Consider the following 17,872-nt stretch of genomic DNA (forward strand, 5'->3'; position numbering starts at 1 on the left):
CAGCCGTTCCGAGAACGAATATTATCCCATCAGGATAAAATCCGCCCCGGGCGGGAATCGAACCCGCGGCTGGAAATTATTGGAACCGTGTAAGACCCTTAGAAGAATGTCAAAATTAAACCACTGAATGTCCTTGGGTTGTATTGGGTCCAAAAACATTGGGTTGTAATTCTGAAAATTCTTCTTCGATAATTTCGATTCAATTTGTCCAAATTCAATTCAATTCTGTCTGAAGACTCGGTGTTCCATTATTTCTACGGTTCAAAAAATCAAAAATAAAATTTCAATCTCACCAAATCTGGGAAAGTTTCGACATCGCAAAAGCCGCCAGCTGTTCCCGAAATGTTAACAGCGAGCGCCCCGGACAGCGATGACACCGACTTGCCCCAGAGACGAGCCGTTCCCAAAACGCGGAAACGCTACACGCTCAACGATTTCAAACATCGTCTACGAAACGAATCGTGGCGGTCCAGATCCGAGGTGAGGAGCGAAACCAACACCATGGGCGTTGAGAGAAGCTCGAAAGAGTGTCTCAAAGGCTCGAAAGATCGCCTCAAAGGGTCGAAAGAGAGTCTCAAAGGCTCGGACGATCTCGGAAACTCACGAGAAAAGACGGATTCGTCCGAAGAGATGAAGTCGCGTTCGTGGAATTACCGGAGCCGTTTGGATCGGCTGAGCCGGCTTAACAAAGGAGATCACCGGAGTGATCCGGAATCCGACACACCAGAAGCGTGGCTGTCCGATGACTATTGATCAAAAAGGGCCTGGAAAAAAGTATTTTATTTGTTCATATGGGTAGGTACCTCCCTAGACACCAAAGTCCAAAATTCAAACCTTTATTAAATCTATAAATGTGATTTCTCAATTGAGGAGCTGGGTGCAAAAAGGACAATAAATGAAAATCATCAAACTGAGATATTTAAATTTAAAGTTTTCAATTTTTCATCAAAATCCTTGAAAAGTGTGTTTACAAAAAACGCTGTAACTCATCGAAAAAAAAGTTATCACTGCAGTTCAAACGCTGGAAGATAGAGCGCACCACGGTCTATTCAAAAAACCGTTTTACGCAAAAAGGGCAAAAAATCCATATTTCCCTTTTTGCACCCAGCTCCTCAATTGCTTAGGTATCTACCAAAGTCCAAAATTCAAACCTCTTTTAATGTGATTTCTCAATTGCTAAGGAGAAGGAGCTTAGGTAAACATTCATGACTCAGACTTTTTTTTCACCTTTGATATTAAAAACATGACTTTCCTTCCTATATAGGATAAAGAAAGTAAAAAGGTTTTACCTACCATTCTTGCAGTCTCCTCTTAGTTCTGAATGATTCATCAATCAGAAAAAAAAGAACAAATAAATGTATAGTAAACTGGGGAAAATTTGGGCCCCCTAAGAACCAGTTTCTACTTGGTCGGAAAAAAAATCGTGTCGTGTGAAGTGTGGGATCACCATTCACAAAAAAAAAAAAAAAAAAAAAAAAGGATGAAAGTCACAAGTGAGAATGGGTTTAAGGATAGCATATCGTTCACCCACGTCATTATTCCTCCCCTTTTATCCCCACCCGTGACACAAGCGTATACTTTTACGGATGGCTATACCATTTATTATTATTTATTGAGTACACCAGATGGGTACGCCACAAGCTCTATTGACTATTCTATTCCATTTCAGTATTTTCATTTTCTCCCCCAGCCCCATGAAATGTATATTGAATAACAGGGCCGTATCCAGGATAGGGGGGGGGGGCGAGGGTCGAAGCACTAATGGACGGGGGGGATGCTTCAAAATTTTGAAGTCTGGCCTACAGTACAGGAGAAAAATGAAGATAGGGGAGGGAGTGGCCGGCCCCCCTCGACCCCAATTTTTCGGAGTCTGACGTCCAGTAAAGGAGAAAAATGAAGCTCGAGGTCGGGGGGGAGGCGGGCCCACCCTCGCCTCCCCCCAAAATACAGCCCTGGTGTATGTATCGAATAGAATAGAGTTAGTGCTGCTTGGATGAGCAGGAAGAAAATGCCAGGTGTACTATGTGATAAGAAAATCGAGTTTGAAGATGAATGGAAAAGTGTGACAGAATTGTGGGCGAGACCTGCTATGATATGTGGGGCAGAAACTTGGGCGATGAATAAGGTGCATGAAAAGAGACTGGAAGTTGCCGAAATGAGAATACACTGAGGAAAAAAAAAAAAAAATCTGGTGTGAACATCACACGACTTTCCTTATCCTATTGAATGATGCTTATTTGAGTGTTCTTTTACCCTAATTTTTACAATATCTCTAACCGTTTATCTCTAACCGTTTTGTCGCTATAGCTGAAAACCGCCAAAAAACGGTCGTAATCTGTCCAAAAGCGGTCAAAATACCGCCAAACGCAGCAACCATCTCAACCATACGTTTCGTGTCGCATCCTTGTCACATTTGACAGCTACATACAAAATTTCAAGTCTCTAGCTCTTACCGTTCTCGAGATATTTTGTTTTCAAATTTCAAGTCTCTAGCTCTTACCGTTCTCGAGATATTTTGTTTACAGACAGACAGACACACACACACACACACACACACACACACACACACACACACACACACACACACACACACACACACACACACACACACGGACCAATGGCTGAAACTTTGGATTTAGGCTCTAGGGACTTCAAAACGTGTTTTGACTCTAAAAACTGACCATCGAAAATTTGACCCGATTACATTACTTTCCTTCCAATAGGATAAGGAAAGTAAAAAACTGATAGGGTGCCACAAGTTAGGTTGGGAGAACTTTATTATAGGGTTACTTCCCCTGATTATTGTGTTGGAATGCTATATTTTAGTGTCGACCTTCCCGATATCGGCAGCCTAGTTAGTTCGGAGGGTGCGCTAGGTCGCGGGTTCGATTCCCGCCCGGGGCGGATTTTATCTTTGTCGGATAAGGTTCGTTCGCAGAGCGGCTGGTTATGGTCTTATCGTCCCGAAATCGAAGAGAGAAGGAAGACAGGATAGGAGAAAGCCAGCCGTTCCGAGAACGAAGTGTTTTGACTCTAGAAACTGACCATCGAAAATTTGATCCGATTACATTACTTTCCTTCCTATAGAATAAGGAAAGTAAAAAACTGATAGGGTGCCACAAGTTAGGTTGGGAGAACTTTATTATAGGGTTACTTCCCCTGATTATTGTGTTGGAATGCTATATTTTAGTGTCGACCTTCCCGATATCGCCAGCCTAGTTAGTTCGGGTGGTGCGCTAGGTCGCGGGTTCGATTCCCGCCCGGGGCGGATTTTATCTTTGTCGGATAAGGTTCGTTCGCAGAACGGCTGGTTTTCTCCAATCCTGTCTTCCTTCTCTCTTCAATAAGACCCTAACAGTTACAGTTCACTCTATCAAACTACTTGAAAAGAATAAAACTCAGGTGGACAAAGTTACCCTCACGGATCAATAATACCCCGACTTGCGGTGATTCTGATTCTCATAATCATATTAAAACAAAAGGGCTCGTGTGTCCCTACCTAGTCAATAAGTACATACTCTCTTCAATAAGACCCTAACAGTTACAGTTCCCTCTATCAAACTATTTGAAAAGAATAATAATAAAAATCAGGTGGACACAGTTACCCTCACGGATCATTAATACCCCGACTTGCGGTGATTCTGATTCTCATAATCATATTAAAACAAAAGGGCTCGTGTGTCCCTACCTAGTCAATAAGTACATATTAGTAATCACTAATCATAATCAATGTTGATTTTATTTTATTATTTTTTAATTGATGCCTTGAACCAGCCATTCTCAAACTGGGCGATATCGCCCACCTGTGGGCGTTTGTCGGGCGCCCATTGGCATTCTGAGCTATTTTCAATTTGGATAGGCGTTTGGCTAAATTAGGTGGGCACTTTGGCTATTCAAGTTTTTTTTTACCCTTGAATTCTAAAATATCTCCCCATAGTGCCTACCTTCCTATGAAAGAGGAAAACAGTCTGGGAACCCCTGTCTTGAACAGTAATAAAATTAATCACTGTTTACATCAGTGCACTGAGTCAATATTTAAACAGACCACGAACTCTAGTCTTTTCTGCCATGTGAGAATGGAAAGGCTTACCTTAACCCTAGGTCAATGTCCATTTTTACTTTTTAAAGAGGTTTGATAGAGGGAACTGTAACTGCTATGGTCTTAGGAGACAGGATAGGAGAAAGCCAGCCGTTCCGAGAACGAACATTATCCCATCAGGATAAAATTCGCCCCGGGCGGGAATCGAACCCGCGATTCTACAATGTGAGAATGGAAAGACTCACCTTAACCCTAGGTCAATGTCCATTTTTACTTTTTTAAGAGGTTTGATAGAGGGAACTGTAACTGCTATGGTCTGAGGAGACAGGATAGGAGAAAGCCAGCCGTTCCGAGAACGAATATTATCCCATCAGGATAAAATCCGCCCCGGGCGGGAATCAAACCCGCGGCCTAGCGCTTGCGAGGCAGACGCACTACCAACTAAGCTAACTAGGCTGGCTAAACCCCCTTTAATAGATCATTTTTATGTACCTCGGCTCCGCTTTCGCATTACTTCAAGACACATTCTTTTACATCCATGCCTATCCAGGAACGGAAAAGTTAGGTTAGAAAATTTCCGTCCTGGCTGGGATTCGAACCCAGCACCTCCAGGTTGAGAGTCAGTACTTTATTCAAAAATACATAAAAAAGGTGCATGACCAAGCCGTTGGCTATATTACTAGAAGTTAAAGCTAAGCCCTTAATGAAAAATGGTAAGCCAGCCTGGTTAGCTTAGTTGGTAGCGCGTCTACCTTGTAAACGCTAGGCCGCGGGTCCGATTCCCGCCCGGGGCGGATTTTATCCTGATGGGATAATGTTCGTTTTCGGAACGGCTGGCTTTCTCCTATCCTGTCTTCCTTCTCTATAACAATTTAGGTATTTGATGTTCGAAAGTTGATGCTCCATAATTGTTTCTAATGTTGGGCATGATGTTTGTAATGTCTGTGTCTCGTGTTATATGATGAAAGTCTCCCAATTTTGACTTACAGACCAGTTTTCAAAAAAAAAGTCAAAGTATACGGTTTTGGCGTACTGGTACGGTAAAACCGTATAGGTACACATAAAAATAGCATGAATGTACAATGTAGTATAAAAATCAAGAGGAAGTGCTAATTTTTCATAAAATGAGGGTTTCAACATTTTATTTTATGATGATGTAGTTAGGTACATAGAAATTAAATCAGGTACGTAGTTAGGTACATAGAAATTAAATCACAGGAACATCGGAATTCTTTGAAATAAGTGTCACAAAAATATTTTAATTATCAGACACAAAAACTTTTGACACACATCGGAGGGTAGCAACAGGAAAATTAAAACCTTTGTTAACATTAATTACATGCTAATGATTGGTACCCACTCGTTCTATTGGAAAGTAGGACTATACGGTTTTATCGACCATACGGTTTTACCCAACCTTCCCCTACCTACTCGTATAGATAGTAAATGATTATATTTTGCTATTATATATTGCTATCACCTATGTTTTGCTAATATTATGTATTTTCTTGGAAAAGTTAACTTTAGTTAGCATAAATATGAAAGTTCGTGCCAGCCTAGTTTGCTTAGTTGGTAGTGCGTCTGCCTTGTAAGCGCTAGGCCGCGGGTTCGATTCCCGCCCGGGGCGGATTTTATCATAAACAGGGATTTTTACTTTCAAGATGTTTGATAGAGGGAATTGTAACAACGGAGGTCTGCATTACTGTCCCGAAATTGAGAGAAAAACGACAAGAGAGGAGAAAGCTAGCCGTTCCGAGAACGAACCTTACTTGTTTAGGAATCCGCTACCTAGCGCTTACAAGACCTTCCAAGCTAAGTAGGCTGACTTGGACCGAGTTTTAAATATGTAAGAAAAACGGATCCAAGGCAAGCTTGTGTCAAGGATTTCAACCGATAAGGTTCGTTCTCAGAACGGCTGGCTTTCTCCTATCCTGTCTTCCTTCTCTCTTCGATTTCGGGACGATAAGACCCTAGCAGTTGCAGTTCCCTCTATCAAACCTCTTGAAAAAATTGATTTTTTAGTTCTGAGATAGGTATTCTCAATAGCTCACAATATCAATAGATCAATACCTTATACCTCAATGGAGTCTATAGTAATCTCAAGAACCCAAACACAAACACAGTTATCTGAAATCTAAAGGAACGTGCCTTATCTTCGAATGAGGGACCTCTCTAGTAACACTATGGAGGGATCAATATTATTATTGTTACTACTACTACCTATGATTCCTATTATAAATATTATTCTTATGATCATCATTATGATTATTATTTCAAGTCTCTCACACCCGGCGAGCACATGTTTTGGGTTGTGTGTGTGACCCTAAATCAGGCCCTAACCCATGAGAGCCGAGGCCTACATTAAAGTCACACCAAACTTGACCAAAAACTTCTCTCTATTTCGCTAATATCTCAGTCGCTCCAAATCTTAGCAGTTGCAGTTCCCTCTATCAAACCTCTTGAAAAAAATTGATTTTTAGTTCTGAGATAGGTATTCTCAATAGCTCACAATATCAATACCTTATACCTCAATGGAGTCTATAGTAATCTCAAGAACACAAACAAAGTTATCTGAAATCTAAAGGAACGTGCCTTATCTTCAAATGAGGGACCTCTCTAGTAACACTATGGAGGGATCAAATATTATTATTATTTCTTCAATGTTATAAATATCATCATTATTATTATTTCAAGTCTCTCACACCCGGCGAGCACATGTTTTGGGTTGTGTGTGTGTGACCCTAAATCAGGCCCTAACCCATGAGAGCCGAGGCCTACATTAAAGTCACACCAAACTTGACCAAATCCTTCTCTCTTTTTCGCTAATATCTCAGTCGCTCCACGTCAGAGTGCATCGGGGATTTGTCTATAAGTTAGAAAACAACCCTGCCTCGGTGGTGTAGTGGTCAAGGCGCTCGCCTGGTAAACAGGAGGGCGTGGGTTCAATCCCAGCCGAGGTATGGAATTTTATCCTCAAAATAATTTGAGAATTTGACCATAATAATAGTAGTAGCCTACTACTGGAGTAAAGGGACTTTTCAGTCCTATGCGAGCAGTATAAATAAGCACTATTACCTATTATTATTATTTGACATATTTACTCAGTGCCGGTCCAGAGTTATTAAATTTCAGCAAGATCCAATTAAAAAAAAAATAATAATAATAAACGCCTCTTATGGGCTAATATATGTAGGTGGGGAGAGCACCTTTACCACATTGGGGTTATGGGTGTGGTCTCTACCCCTAGGCTCTAGGGTTGGGGTTAGGGTTAGGGTTGAGTTCAATTAGTTCCCACCAGGGGGTCCCTGCCCTCGTGTTTTCAAATGTACAGGGTGACTTTAAAATCAGGGCATGTTAGAAAAAAATACTTCATATCTTTGTAGGCAAGTAGGCGTAAAAATTTTCTCTGTACTGATTCTAGAGTTCTTCTATCAAATCTCTGAGAAGGAGAGGAAGATGAAGAATAAAACTTGTTTGGGGACTGAAAGTCCGCAGAAATCGCCCTTTCTGTTTCCTGTGGCACAAGCATTGCTTTTACGGATGGGTACTCTTCATATATTTTACAAAATAAATCAACAGGTAATAAAAAAAAGTCACAGAAGTCAAGACAGGGAAAGATAAATCTGCACTACCGTGTATTATTAGAGCGAAAGAAAAAGCATCTGGTAGCCAAAACGAGAAGATATTCGGTAGATTTTTCGCTCTAATGAAGAAGGTGTTGGATTTAGACGTCAGAAGATTGAATTCCCGCGGCCCGGAAGTTTTGGTCTTACAAGGGTTCACAGATGGGGGTTTGAACCGAGTTTTTACGCCAAGCTAAGCCATGGCAAGCCAAGGCTATCCAAGGCAAGCTAAGCCAAGCCTAGCCCCGTGTCTAACCACGCCAGTGTTCAGGTTAGCCACGCGATATATCGTACCGGATTACAGACGTCTTGCCGGGGACCGCGCGCGCACGTATCAGGACTGTCTAAACTTTCTGCGCCAACTCCTTGGCCTTGGCGCGCTCCAGCTTGGCAATGCGCGCCGCCGACTTGGAGCCCAGACTGCCGCCTCCCCACTGGCGACGGATTTCATCGTAGCGATCGGTGAAGTTGACCTTGACGGATTCGATCAGCTTGGCCAGGTTGGCCTTGTCACTCGAGTCCACCTGGGAACACGGGGAGAGAGAAGAGAATAGATTAGATTAGAATAGATTTTTTTTTTTAATATGATTTCTTAATTTTTGAATAATTAATTACAAATAAAAACATCTCCTAGGCCTCCCAGCCAAGGATATGATAGAACAGAATATACCCTGTTTAAACTGGAAGAACAAGACTGAAAAGTGCTTTTAATATTACAGTCTACAGAAGGTCTCATGTAAAATGGAACCGAAAGTCGTTCCATTTTTCGAAATATACCCTGTTTATATTAAACTGGAAGAACAAGACTGAAAAGTGCCTTTAATATCACAGTCTACAGAAGGTCTTATGTAAAATGGAACCGAAAGTCGTTCCATTTTTCGAAATATACCCCATTTATACTGGAAGAATGAGACTGAAAAGTTCCTTTACTCCCGTAGTCTAAACAAGGTCTCCTGTGTATTACAAGAGTTTAATAACATAACACATAAATGTTAACTGTTGTAGAAGACCTTGCTTGAAATAATTTACCTGTGTGAGAGCTACAGCGGTGCAGGTCTTTCGTCTCATGAGCCAGCCCAGTCTGGACTTGCCTTTGGCACTATTATACTGTGTAAAGGTACCTCCACAATAAGAAATAATTTACCTGTGTGAGAGCTACAGCGGTGCAGGTCTTTCGTCTCATGAGCCAGCCCAGTCTGGACTTGCCTTTGGCACTATTATACTGTGTAAAGGTACCTCCACAATAAGAAATAATTTACCTGTGTGAGAGCTACAGCGGTGCAGGTCTTTCGTCTCATGAGCCAGCCCAGTCTGGACTTGCCTTTGGCACTATTATACTGTGTAAAGGTACCTCCACAATAAGAAATAATTTACCTGTGTGAGAGCTACAGCGGTGCAGGTCTTTCGTCTCATGAGCCAGCCCAGTCTGGACTTGCCTTTGGCACTATTATACTGTGTAAAGGTACCTCCACAATAAGAAATAATTTACCTGTGTGAGAGCTACAGCGGTGCAGGTCTTTCGTCTCATGAGCCAGCCCAGTCTGGACTTGCCTTTGGCACTATTATACTGTGTAAAGGTACCTCCACAATAAGAAATAATTTACCTGTGTGAGAGCTACAGCGGTGCAGGTCTTTCGTCTCATGAGCCAGCCCAGTCTGGACTTGCCTTTGGCACTATTATACTGTGTAAAGGTACCTCCACAATAAGAAATAATTTACCTGTGTGAGAGCTACAGCGGTGCAGGTCTTTCGTCTCATGAGCCAGCCCAGTCTGGACTTGCCTTTGGCACTATTATACTGTGTAAAGGTACCTCCACAATAAGAAATAATTTACCTGTGTGAGAGCTACAGCGGTGCAGGTCTTTCGTCTCATGAGCCAGCCCAGTCTGGACTTGCCTTTGGCACTATTATACTGTGTAAAGGTACCTCCACAATAAGAAATAATTTACCTGTGTGAGAGCTACAGCGGTGCAGGTCTTTCGTCTCATGAGCCAGCCCAGTCTGGACTTGCCTTTGGCACTATTATACTGTGTAAAGGTACCTCCACAATAAGAAATAATTTACCTGTGTGAGAGCTACAGCGGTGCAGGTCTTTCGTCTCATGAGCCAGCCCAGTCTGGACTTGCCTTTGGCACTAAGGGAGTGGCCGGCCCCCCTCGACCCCAATTTTTCGGAGTCTGACGTCCAGTAAAGGAGAAAAATGAAGCTCGAGGTCGGGGGGGAGGCGGGCCCACCCTCGCCTCCCCCCAAAATACAGCCCTGGTGTATGTATCGAATAGAATAGAGTTAGTGCTGCTTGGATGAGCAGGAAGAAAATGCCAGGTGCACTATGTGTGATAAGAAAATGAGTTTGAAGTGAAGATGAATGGAAAAGTGTGACAGAATTGTGGGCGAGACCTGCTATGATATGTGGGGCAGAAACGTGGGCGATGAATAAGGTGCATGAAAAGAGACTGGAAGTTGCCGAAATGAGAATACACTGAGGAAAAAAAAAAAAAAAAAAAAAAAAAAATTGAAACTTTTGACAATACAGTAGGGGATGCCCATCTTACGGCACAAGGCAGGGAGGAAGAGCACCAGCTGGAATCACAAAAAGAATATGTATTGATTAAAATAAAATAACTGATAAAAAAAAATATTTTTAAACAAGGTAACTTTTAGGGACAAATTAAAATCAATAGGGAAAAATTCAGGGGTTTCAATTCAACATATTTTAAAAATCTTTAAACAAGGTATTTAAGTAAAAAATGTAAAAAAAATGAAAAAAAAAAAATCGATTTTACTAGGGTGCGAGTAGCAAAAAAGGCCCTGAACGTGTTAAGGTTTGACAGAGGGAACTGTAACTACTAAGTTCTTATCATCCCAAAATCAAAGAGAGAAGTAAGACAGGACAGAAGAAAGCCAGCTGTTCCAAGAATGAACATTATCCATTCAGGATAAAACTTTTAGGGACAAATTAAAATCAATAGGGAAAAGTTCAGGGGTTTCAATTCAAAGTATTTTAAAAAACTTTAAACAAGGTATTTAAGTAAAAAATGTAAAAAAAATGAAAAAAAATCGATTTTACCAGGGTGCGAGTAGCAAAAAAGGCCCTGAACGTGTTAAGGTTTGACAGAGGGAACTGTAGCTACTAAGTTCTTATCATCCCAAAATCAAAGAGAGAAGTAAGACAGGACAGAAGAAAGCCAGCTGTTCCAAGAATGAACATTATCTATTCAGGATAAAATCTGCCCCGGAAGGGAATCGAACCCATGCCCTAGTGGTTACAAGGCAAAAACCACAACTTTCAACTCACCTCAATGGGGTCTACATCATGAGCAATGATGACAAGGGATGCCTTCTTCTTCACCACCAGCCGAGTCACAGTGTTTGTGCCCTGTTTGATTTGGTTCGGCTTCTTGGTGGGCGTGTCTTCCTTCTTGGCAATCTTCTTCTCAGCACGGGCCTTCAGCCGTTGCTTCTTGGCCTCCCAGGACTCGGGCCGGTACTTCTCGAGGAATTTGAACAGCTGGGATGCTGAAAAAAAAAGAGAGTGTAAAAGAACAAAGTAATTTTAAGTTTTACAAGTTAACAATCAGTGCAAACAACCTGCTGTTTTTAATATTATATTACAGCACTTGGAAAATAATGAAAAGTTTCATAGATATTTAACCCTTTAGGGCTGTTTTCCCTACATCTAAGCCTCGGAGTGGAGTTCTAGTGTGTGAAAAAAAGAGCAATTGAAAACAATAATAATTATACCCTCAGGAATATTGAAAACCAAACAATTACAATAAAAGAAGGATCAATATTGAACAATCAAAGATAACTCAGAGATCTTGGTGGTAAGCTGCTGTCAGCATGAAACTCTCAGCTAGCAAATAACTCTTCTGTCATCACTGTTAACTGTTTCTTTTTTGATTCGAAATCTGTACCTAGCAAGTAGTTATAGGATTGATTTTCGGTTAATTAGACCAGTGTTTCTTAATTGGTGTTCCGCGAAACCTAGGGGTTCCGCGAGCTGACGGCAAGGGTTCCGCGAGATATTTTGGAAAAAATCATACACTAGATAAAATGCAGTTTCAAAACGACCATCTTAGACTAGGTATTTCATCTTACACAGCTTTTTTTTAGAGGTTTACTTCAAATTTGACTTTTGTTCCGTATCAGGAAGATGAAACATTTACTAATTTCATCAAACGTCTAGAAACATTCATGATTCTGAAGGGTAATACTGACAATAAGCTCAAAGCGTAACATCTAAGGTCTTATCGTCCCGAAATCGAAGAGAGAAGAATGACAGGATAGGAGGAAAGCCAGACGTTCCGAGAACAAACTATCTGTTTAGGATAAAATTCGACCCGGGCGGGAATCGAACCCGCGACCTAGCGATTGAAAGGCAGACGTACTAACCTTTCAGCCAACTAGGCTGGCTGTATTTTTATAATGCTAACTAGGCTGTCTATTCCAATCCTTAAACTCACCTCAATTGGGTCTACATCATGAGCGATGATGACGAGGGACGCCTTCTTCTTCACCACCAGCCGAGTCACAGTGTTCGTGCCCTGTTTGATTTGGTTCGGCTTCTTGGTGGGCGTGTCTTCCTTCTTGGCAATCTTCTTCTCAGCACGGGCCTTCAGCCGTTGCTTCTTGGCCTCCCATGACTCGGGCCGGTACTTCTCGAGGAATTTGAACAGCTGGGATGCTGAAAAAAAGAGAGTGTAAAAGAACAAAGTAATTTTTTAACAATCAGTGCAATCAACCTGCTGTATTTTATATTACAGCACTTGGAAAATAATGAAAAGTTTCATAGATACTTAACCCTTCTTTTAGGGCTCTTTTCCCCTACACCTAAGCCTCGGAGTGTGCTTTTATATAGTGTGTGAAAAAAAGAGCAATTGAAAACAATAATAATTATACCCTCAGGAATATTGAAAACCAAACAATTACAATAAAAGAAGGATCAATATTGAACAATCAAAGATAACTCAGAGATCTTGGTGGTAAGCTGCTGTCAGCATGCAGCTCTCAGCTAGCAAATAACTCTTCTGTCATCACTGTTAACTGTTTCTTTTTTGATTCACAATCTGTACCTAGCAAGTAGTTATAGGATTGATTTTGGGTTAATTAGACACTCAAATTAGATTAGTTCAGTGTAAAGATAACTCAGAGATCTTGGTGGTAAGGTCTTGTCAGCATGAACTCTCAGCTAGCAAATATCTCTTTCATCATCACAGTCATCTTTATACTTTTTTGCTTTCTATTACCTACTTAAGTACAGCAAAGCTATAAGTGCTAGTTTTTTTTTTTTTCAAACACTGCTAAGAATGGAACCCAGGACTTTTAAAGTGAAAGTTTATTGTGATACCCACTCGGCCACACAAGTTTCAAGTCAGAAAATAGAATAGAATATTTTCTATTTATACTGCCGAAATGAGACTGAAGTCCCTTAACTTCCACAGTCTAAACAAGGTGACAAGGTCTCATGTGTTTGGTACAGAATAAATTCAAAATTATAAATAAAAACCTTGCTTGAATTTAAAAGAAAACATTCTGTTACCTGTTTGTTTGTCCACGGCCTGTGTGAACTGATGTACGGGGGGCGGGACCTTGAGCCTCTTCTGAAGCACAGCCTTCTGACGCTGGATACGGATGTACTTGGGCCACTTGACGAAACGACTCAGATCACGCTTTGGCTGGATATCTTGACCTACAGAGAAGAAGGAAATAATGGCCACACAAGTTTCAAGTCAGAAAATAGAATAGAATATACTCTGTTTATACTGCCAAAATGAGACTGAAGTCCCTTAACTCCCACAGTCTAAACAAGGTGACAAGGTCTCATGTGTTTGGTACAAAATAAATTCAAAATTATAAATAAAAACCTTGCTTGAATTTAAAAGAAAACATTCAATTACCTGTTTGTTTGTCCACGGCCTGTGTGAACTGATGTACGGGGGGCGGGACCTTGAGCCTCTTCTGAAGCACGGCCTTCTGACGTTGGATACGGATGTACTTGGGCCACTTGACGAAACGACTCAGATCACGCTTTGGCTGGATATCTTGACCTACAGAGAAGAAGGAAATAACAACCGTAAGGAAAAGGCAAAGAAGAGGATGGTACTTGTGCAGAAGTCGCATCAGTGGAAGATTGCTACCAAAGGAACTGGCACAAACAAGCAGTGACCAGTGTTATTATAGGGTTAGGTTAAACACAAAAAAGAGTAAGGAAATAAAAATAAATGATTAGGGCTGTGGTTATGTACCAGGTTGAGATGAGCTTGGAGGTGAGATAGGATATTGTTTCTACAGTTTTGCATTGGAGTGGTAACTCATGAAGGCTGTGTTAAGTTTAAATTACCACATCATATTCAACACGCCAAGAAAGGACGGGAATGGCCTATCTCAACCCGGTACATAACCACAGCCTAATTTCAGACAAGTAGCAGGGACAACATGAACGAGAAGAGCACACACAAGACAGAAGGGAATGGAAACTTTTTGATTGTCGAAATTGGAGAGACCCCAATCTTGAAACAACAGATCCATCCAGGGGAAATGATTCATTGGATTGTCAATCATATCAAGCCAAAGAATGGGGTTCTATTCTCTGCTAAGCATACTTCAACGTGGGTACAAATGACTTTCCATGTTAAATACAGGTACAAATTGTTATAATTAAAAATTAAAAAAAAAAAAAAAATTAAAAAAAAAAAATGTTGTCTACAGGGGAAGCTAAAAATAACTCAGAGATCTTGGTGGTAAGCTATTGTCAGCATGAAACTCTCAGCTAGCAAATAACTCTTTCATCATCATTGTTATTGCATCTCCCCATAACTTGCAATTTTGAGGATGAAACATTTTAGATGGGCCATTTAAAAAATGAACTTCTAGCCTGTATAAGAATATGTTCCTACTGCAAGGGTACCTACACATAAACATAATGACAAAATAACCTTTTTTTTTTAAGAAGACCAATGTATGTATATTAAATAAAAATTAGAAGACTCTTGTAACTCAGAGATCTTGGTGGTAAGCTGCTGTCAGCATGAAATTCTCAGCTAGCAAATAACTCTTTGATCATCACTGTTAACTGATTTCTTTATCAAGTTCTTTATCAACTGATTTCTTTATCAAAATTATGTACTTAGACTAGTAGATTATTGACACTCAAAAATTAGTTCATATCAAATATTAGTTTGGAAGAGCCTGACGCAAAATGCCGACACCACTTCAATGGGATAAGGCAAAGAACAAGAAATATTAGTTTGGTGTAAAGATAACTCAGAGATCTTGGTGGTAAGGTCTTGTCAGCATGAAACTCTCAGCTAGCAAATATCTCTTTCATCATCATTACCTTTTAAGTGGCCTAAATTTATTGAGACTATATATAAATTGGATGTTATAATGATAAGACTCTTTGATTTGATTGAATTTTAAGAAGAAAAATTGGATTTTTTTTTTTTTTTTTTTTGAAACAGTTAAACTCCTCTTGTTTGGGAAATGGGCCACAGAAATGCCTCTGCTTTAAGTACCTATCCCAAGTTGAACTTACCAATTCCAAAGTTTCTGGCTTTCTTTTCAAACAGAGGATTGACAACTTTCTTCACCTCGACTTTCTTGACAGCCAATGGGGCTGGTGCAACTTTCTTGCTCTTTCCAACCACCTTCTTTTTTCCGAGCTAGAAAAGAGAAAAAAAAAAAAAAAAAAAAAAAAAATTAAAAAAACATAAAGAAACAAAAATTTTTTGGTTGGAAAAAAAAAAAAAAAAAAAAAAAAAACAATTAACAAAACATCAAGAATCACAAATTATTTGGTTGGAAACACATTACTTGTTGTTTATTCAACACTTTAATATTTGCACATTTAATAACTTTACTCACACATGTGATGTAGTTGTCGAGGCACTTGCCTGGCAATTATCAGTTGTTGTAGCAACCAGACTTGGCAATCAGCAGTGAGTGGGTTCAGTACCAGCCAAAGTAGGTATGAAATTTTGACACTGTATTGTGAATTGGTGAAGAATAGCTTATTCCAGCAGTAGGTACGACCAGCTTGTCTTATATTCTCTTCAACTACAAAACAATTAGATAGGTACATCTCTCTACAAGAAAGAGGTCCTTAGCCTTTGATACCAAACTCTCAAATTTACGAAAAGGAAGTTAAATATTCAACTCCATCATATTCGAAAGAAGAGAATCGAGCGAAATTGACAGCCAACAAGAGTTTTCCAGGCAAAATCCCAGGATAGGTAGCTCTCATGGAAAGTGGAGGTGGACCATTTGTCCAAAGACCACAGAAGAGAGCCATATTGAAAAGTTGACGTACTGAGCAGAGACACTTCTAAAATCAAGCTTTCAGAATAGAAAGGAGTAGCAAACAGTGTACTTTACCTTCTTAGGGGGAGCCATGGCTGTCGAATTATCCGATTTGTCGGATAAAAACGGATAAACTTCACGGTTTTCTGATGGTACACGCCGAAGTTTTGGTCAAAAGAGAGACCATCTACGAAAAGTTGCAAATGTAAACAAAAATAGGAATTTTGTGCTCGTTGTATCTACAAACTCAAGGAGGTTGATGGTCTGTGGACTACTGTGGAGAGTAGTCAAGTGAGCGGAAAGTGAGGACAAATTTTTCAAGCCCGGATTTTTCATAATTTGAGGGTGTGTTTATGTACCGGGTTGAGATGAGCTCGGACGAGGTGAGATAAGATATTGTTTCTACAGTTTTGCACTGGAGTGGTAATAACTTAAGTAAGAATAGCGTGGGAGTGTTGGGCATTTTTTCTAACCCTCTGTCCCGGCAGCAATTTTTAAAAGTTATTTTATATTTATTTTTGTTTGCTTTGTGATTCGCTTGTTTGTAATATCTAAAATATAAATGAAAAGTATAATATAAACGTGCAAACTAGAGATAAAAATTAAAAAATGAATTCAGATTGTACAAGGTGCGGAAAAAAATCCGCAGTTATGTTTACCTACCATGCTGGCACCGGTCGCTATGCGCATTTATATGTCATAGCTACTCATTTTCCTCACGAGGCTGGGAAAAAAATGAAAATTTCGAATTTCCCGCCAACTTTACACGCTCATGAAGGCTGTGTTAAGTTACCACATAATTTTCCGCACGCCGAGAAAGGACGGGAGTGGCCTATCTCAGCCCGGTACATAAACACACCCTGAAGCTATCGATATTTCAGGATATCGATTTCAAGCTATCGATTCTTCGACTATCGATTTATCGAATATCGAATCAGCAGAAATGTCAGCAGTCAGCAGTCAGCTGAGATCTAGGTATTCTGTATTTTTTTTTTTTTATTATTTTATTGTTTTATTCAAATTCAAATGTCTCTACTCTTTCTGAAATCTCAATAAATTCCAATAAACTTGTGATTTTTTTTAGTATTTTATTATTTTTCTGAATTAACAGCGAACATCTCTTCTGGACTTTGCACTCTACGTATTTTTATTTCGAACTTGAAAGTACAAAGTCTACACACCCAGGTAATTTTCCTTTGCCATTGTTCAAGTGAGGTCTTGCCCTGGGCCTGGGCTGAAGTCTACCATCTCACATTGAAGTCTACACTGAATTTTAAATTACTGCACTATACGATTGTAGTTACAGTTCCCCTAATGATTTTTACTTTCCTTATCCTATAGGAAGGAAAGTAATGTAATCGGGTCAAATTTTCGATGGTCAGTTTTTAGTGCCAAAACACAGAAAAAAAGTGGATATAACTTTCGAATTTTTTTGATATTGGCTTGTTACAAGCGCATATTTCGTGAACCTTCATTCCTAGAACCCTTACATGTACACCAATTGATTTCTCGTGAAAAGTTACATAGGAAAGACTCCTTGGTCATCTTAAATACTCTAATGGAAACTCTTGTTGAAAAAAAAAAATCATGTTGAAATATTTGGAGATATCACAGAGAGGAGAGAGGGAGCAGGGAGAACCTTCCAGTCTGAAAGCAGAAGAGAGAATGAGCTCTGACAAAAATCTAGGTCTGAAGAAACCTCCCCTTGACCCCCTACTACCAAAAACCATGTAAGGGGTCAGGGGAAATGTAGGGGGTTGAGGGGAGGATTCTCCTACATTTTGACCATAGGTTTGAAGTTCGGACTTAATTTACTCATTTCCCCTCCATTTTCATAAGTGGAAGGTCCTCATCGATTCTTCTGTAATAAGTCACCTATTCGCGGTTTGCTCGTGGTATTCGCGGTTGGCTC

The 17,872-nt window shown here is 40.1% G+C and overlaps 1 protein-coding gene and 6 non-coding genes across 11 annotated transcripts; all 7 read right to left on the minus strand.

Annotated features, from left to right (window-relative positions):
- Nucleotides 1-7,589: 7,589 nt before the first annotated feature.
- LOC103509200 (60S ribosomal protein L7a) lies at nucleotides 7,590-16,189 on the minus strand. 5 transcript variants are annotated; one of them, XM_026823601.1, is made up of 7 exons: nucleotides 16,036-16,189; nucleotides 15,197-15,323; nucleotides 13,202-13,351; nucleotides 10,958-11,178; nucleotides 10,182-10,242; nucleotides 9,727-9,788; nucleotides 7,590-8,186 (listed from the first exon to the last, which is right to left on the minus strand). In XM_026823601.1, exons 1-7 carry the CDS (start codon nucleotides 16,051-16,053, stop codon nucleotides 8,007-8,009), a joined length of 819 nt encoding a protein of 272 aa, XP_026679402.1. In that variant the 5' UTR covers nucleotides 16,054-16,189; the 3' UTR covers nucleotides 7,590-8,006. The 5 variants fall into 5 exon arrangements, with proteins under 5 accessions (XP_026679402.1, XP_026679400.1, XP_026679401.1 ...); XM_026823599.1 differs by lacking the exon at nucleotides 10,958-11,178 and adding an exon at nucleotides 12,126-12,346; XM_026823600.1 differs by lacking the exons at nucleotides 9,727-9,788; nucleotides 13,202-13,351 and adding exons at nucleotides 8,692-8,753; nucleotides 13,560-13,709.
- On the minus strand, nucleotides 11,468-11,546 carry LOC113467428. The gene has a single exon (XR_003391505.1). It is a non-coding gene; the product is annotated as a small nucleolar RNA SNORD24 (small nucleolar RNA).
- On the minus strand, nucleotides 12,626-12,704 carry LOC113467434. Its single transcript, XR_003391511.1, has one exon. It is a non-coding gene; the product is annotated as a small nucleolar RNA SNORD24 (small nucleolar RNA).
- On the minus strand, nucleotides 12,804-12,881 carry LOC113467433. Its single transcript, XR_003391510.1, has one exon. It is a non-coding gene; the product is annotated as a small nucleolar RNA SNORD24 (small nucleolar RNA).
- On the minus strand, nucleotides 14,384-14,462 carry LOC113467432. Its single transcript, XR_003391509.1, has one exon. It is a non-coding gene; the product is annotated as a small nucleolar RNA SNORD24 (small nucleolar RNA).
- LOC113467430 lies at nucleotides 14,655-14,733 on the minus strand. The gene has a single exon (XR_003391507.1). It is a non-coding gene; the product is annotated as a small nucleolar RNA SNORD24 (small nucleolar RNA).
- LOC113467431 lies at nucleotides 14,922-14,997 on the minus strand. The gene has a single exon (XR_003391508.1). It is a non-coding gene; the product is annotated as a small nucleolar RNA SNORD24 (small nucleolar RNA).
- Nucleotides 16,190-17,872: the final 1,683 nt, after the last annotated feature.

The sequence above is a fragment of the Diaphorina citri genome, unplaced genomic scaffold (assembly GCF_000475195.1).
Source record: "Diaphorina citri unplaced genomic scaffold, Diaci psyllid genome assembly version 1.1 scaffold474, whole genome shotgun sequence".
In the NCBI taxonomy this organism is placed as follows: Eukaryota; Metazoa; Arthropoda; class Insecta; order Hemiptera; family Psyllidae; genus Diaphorina; species Diaphorina citri.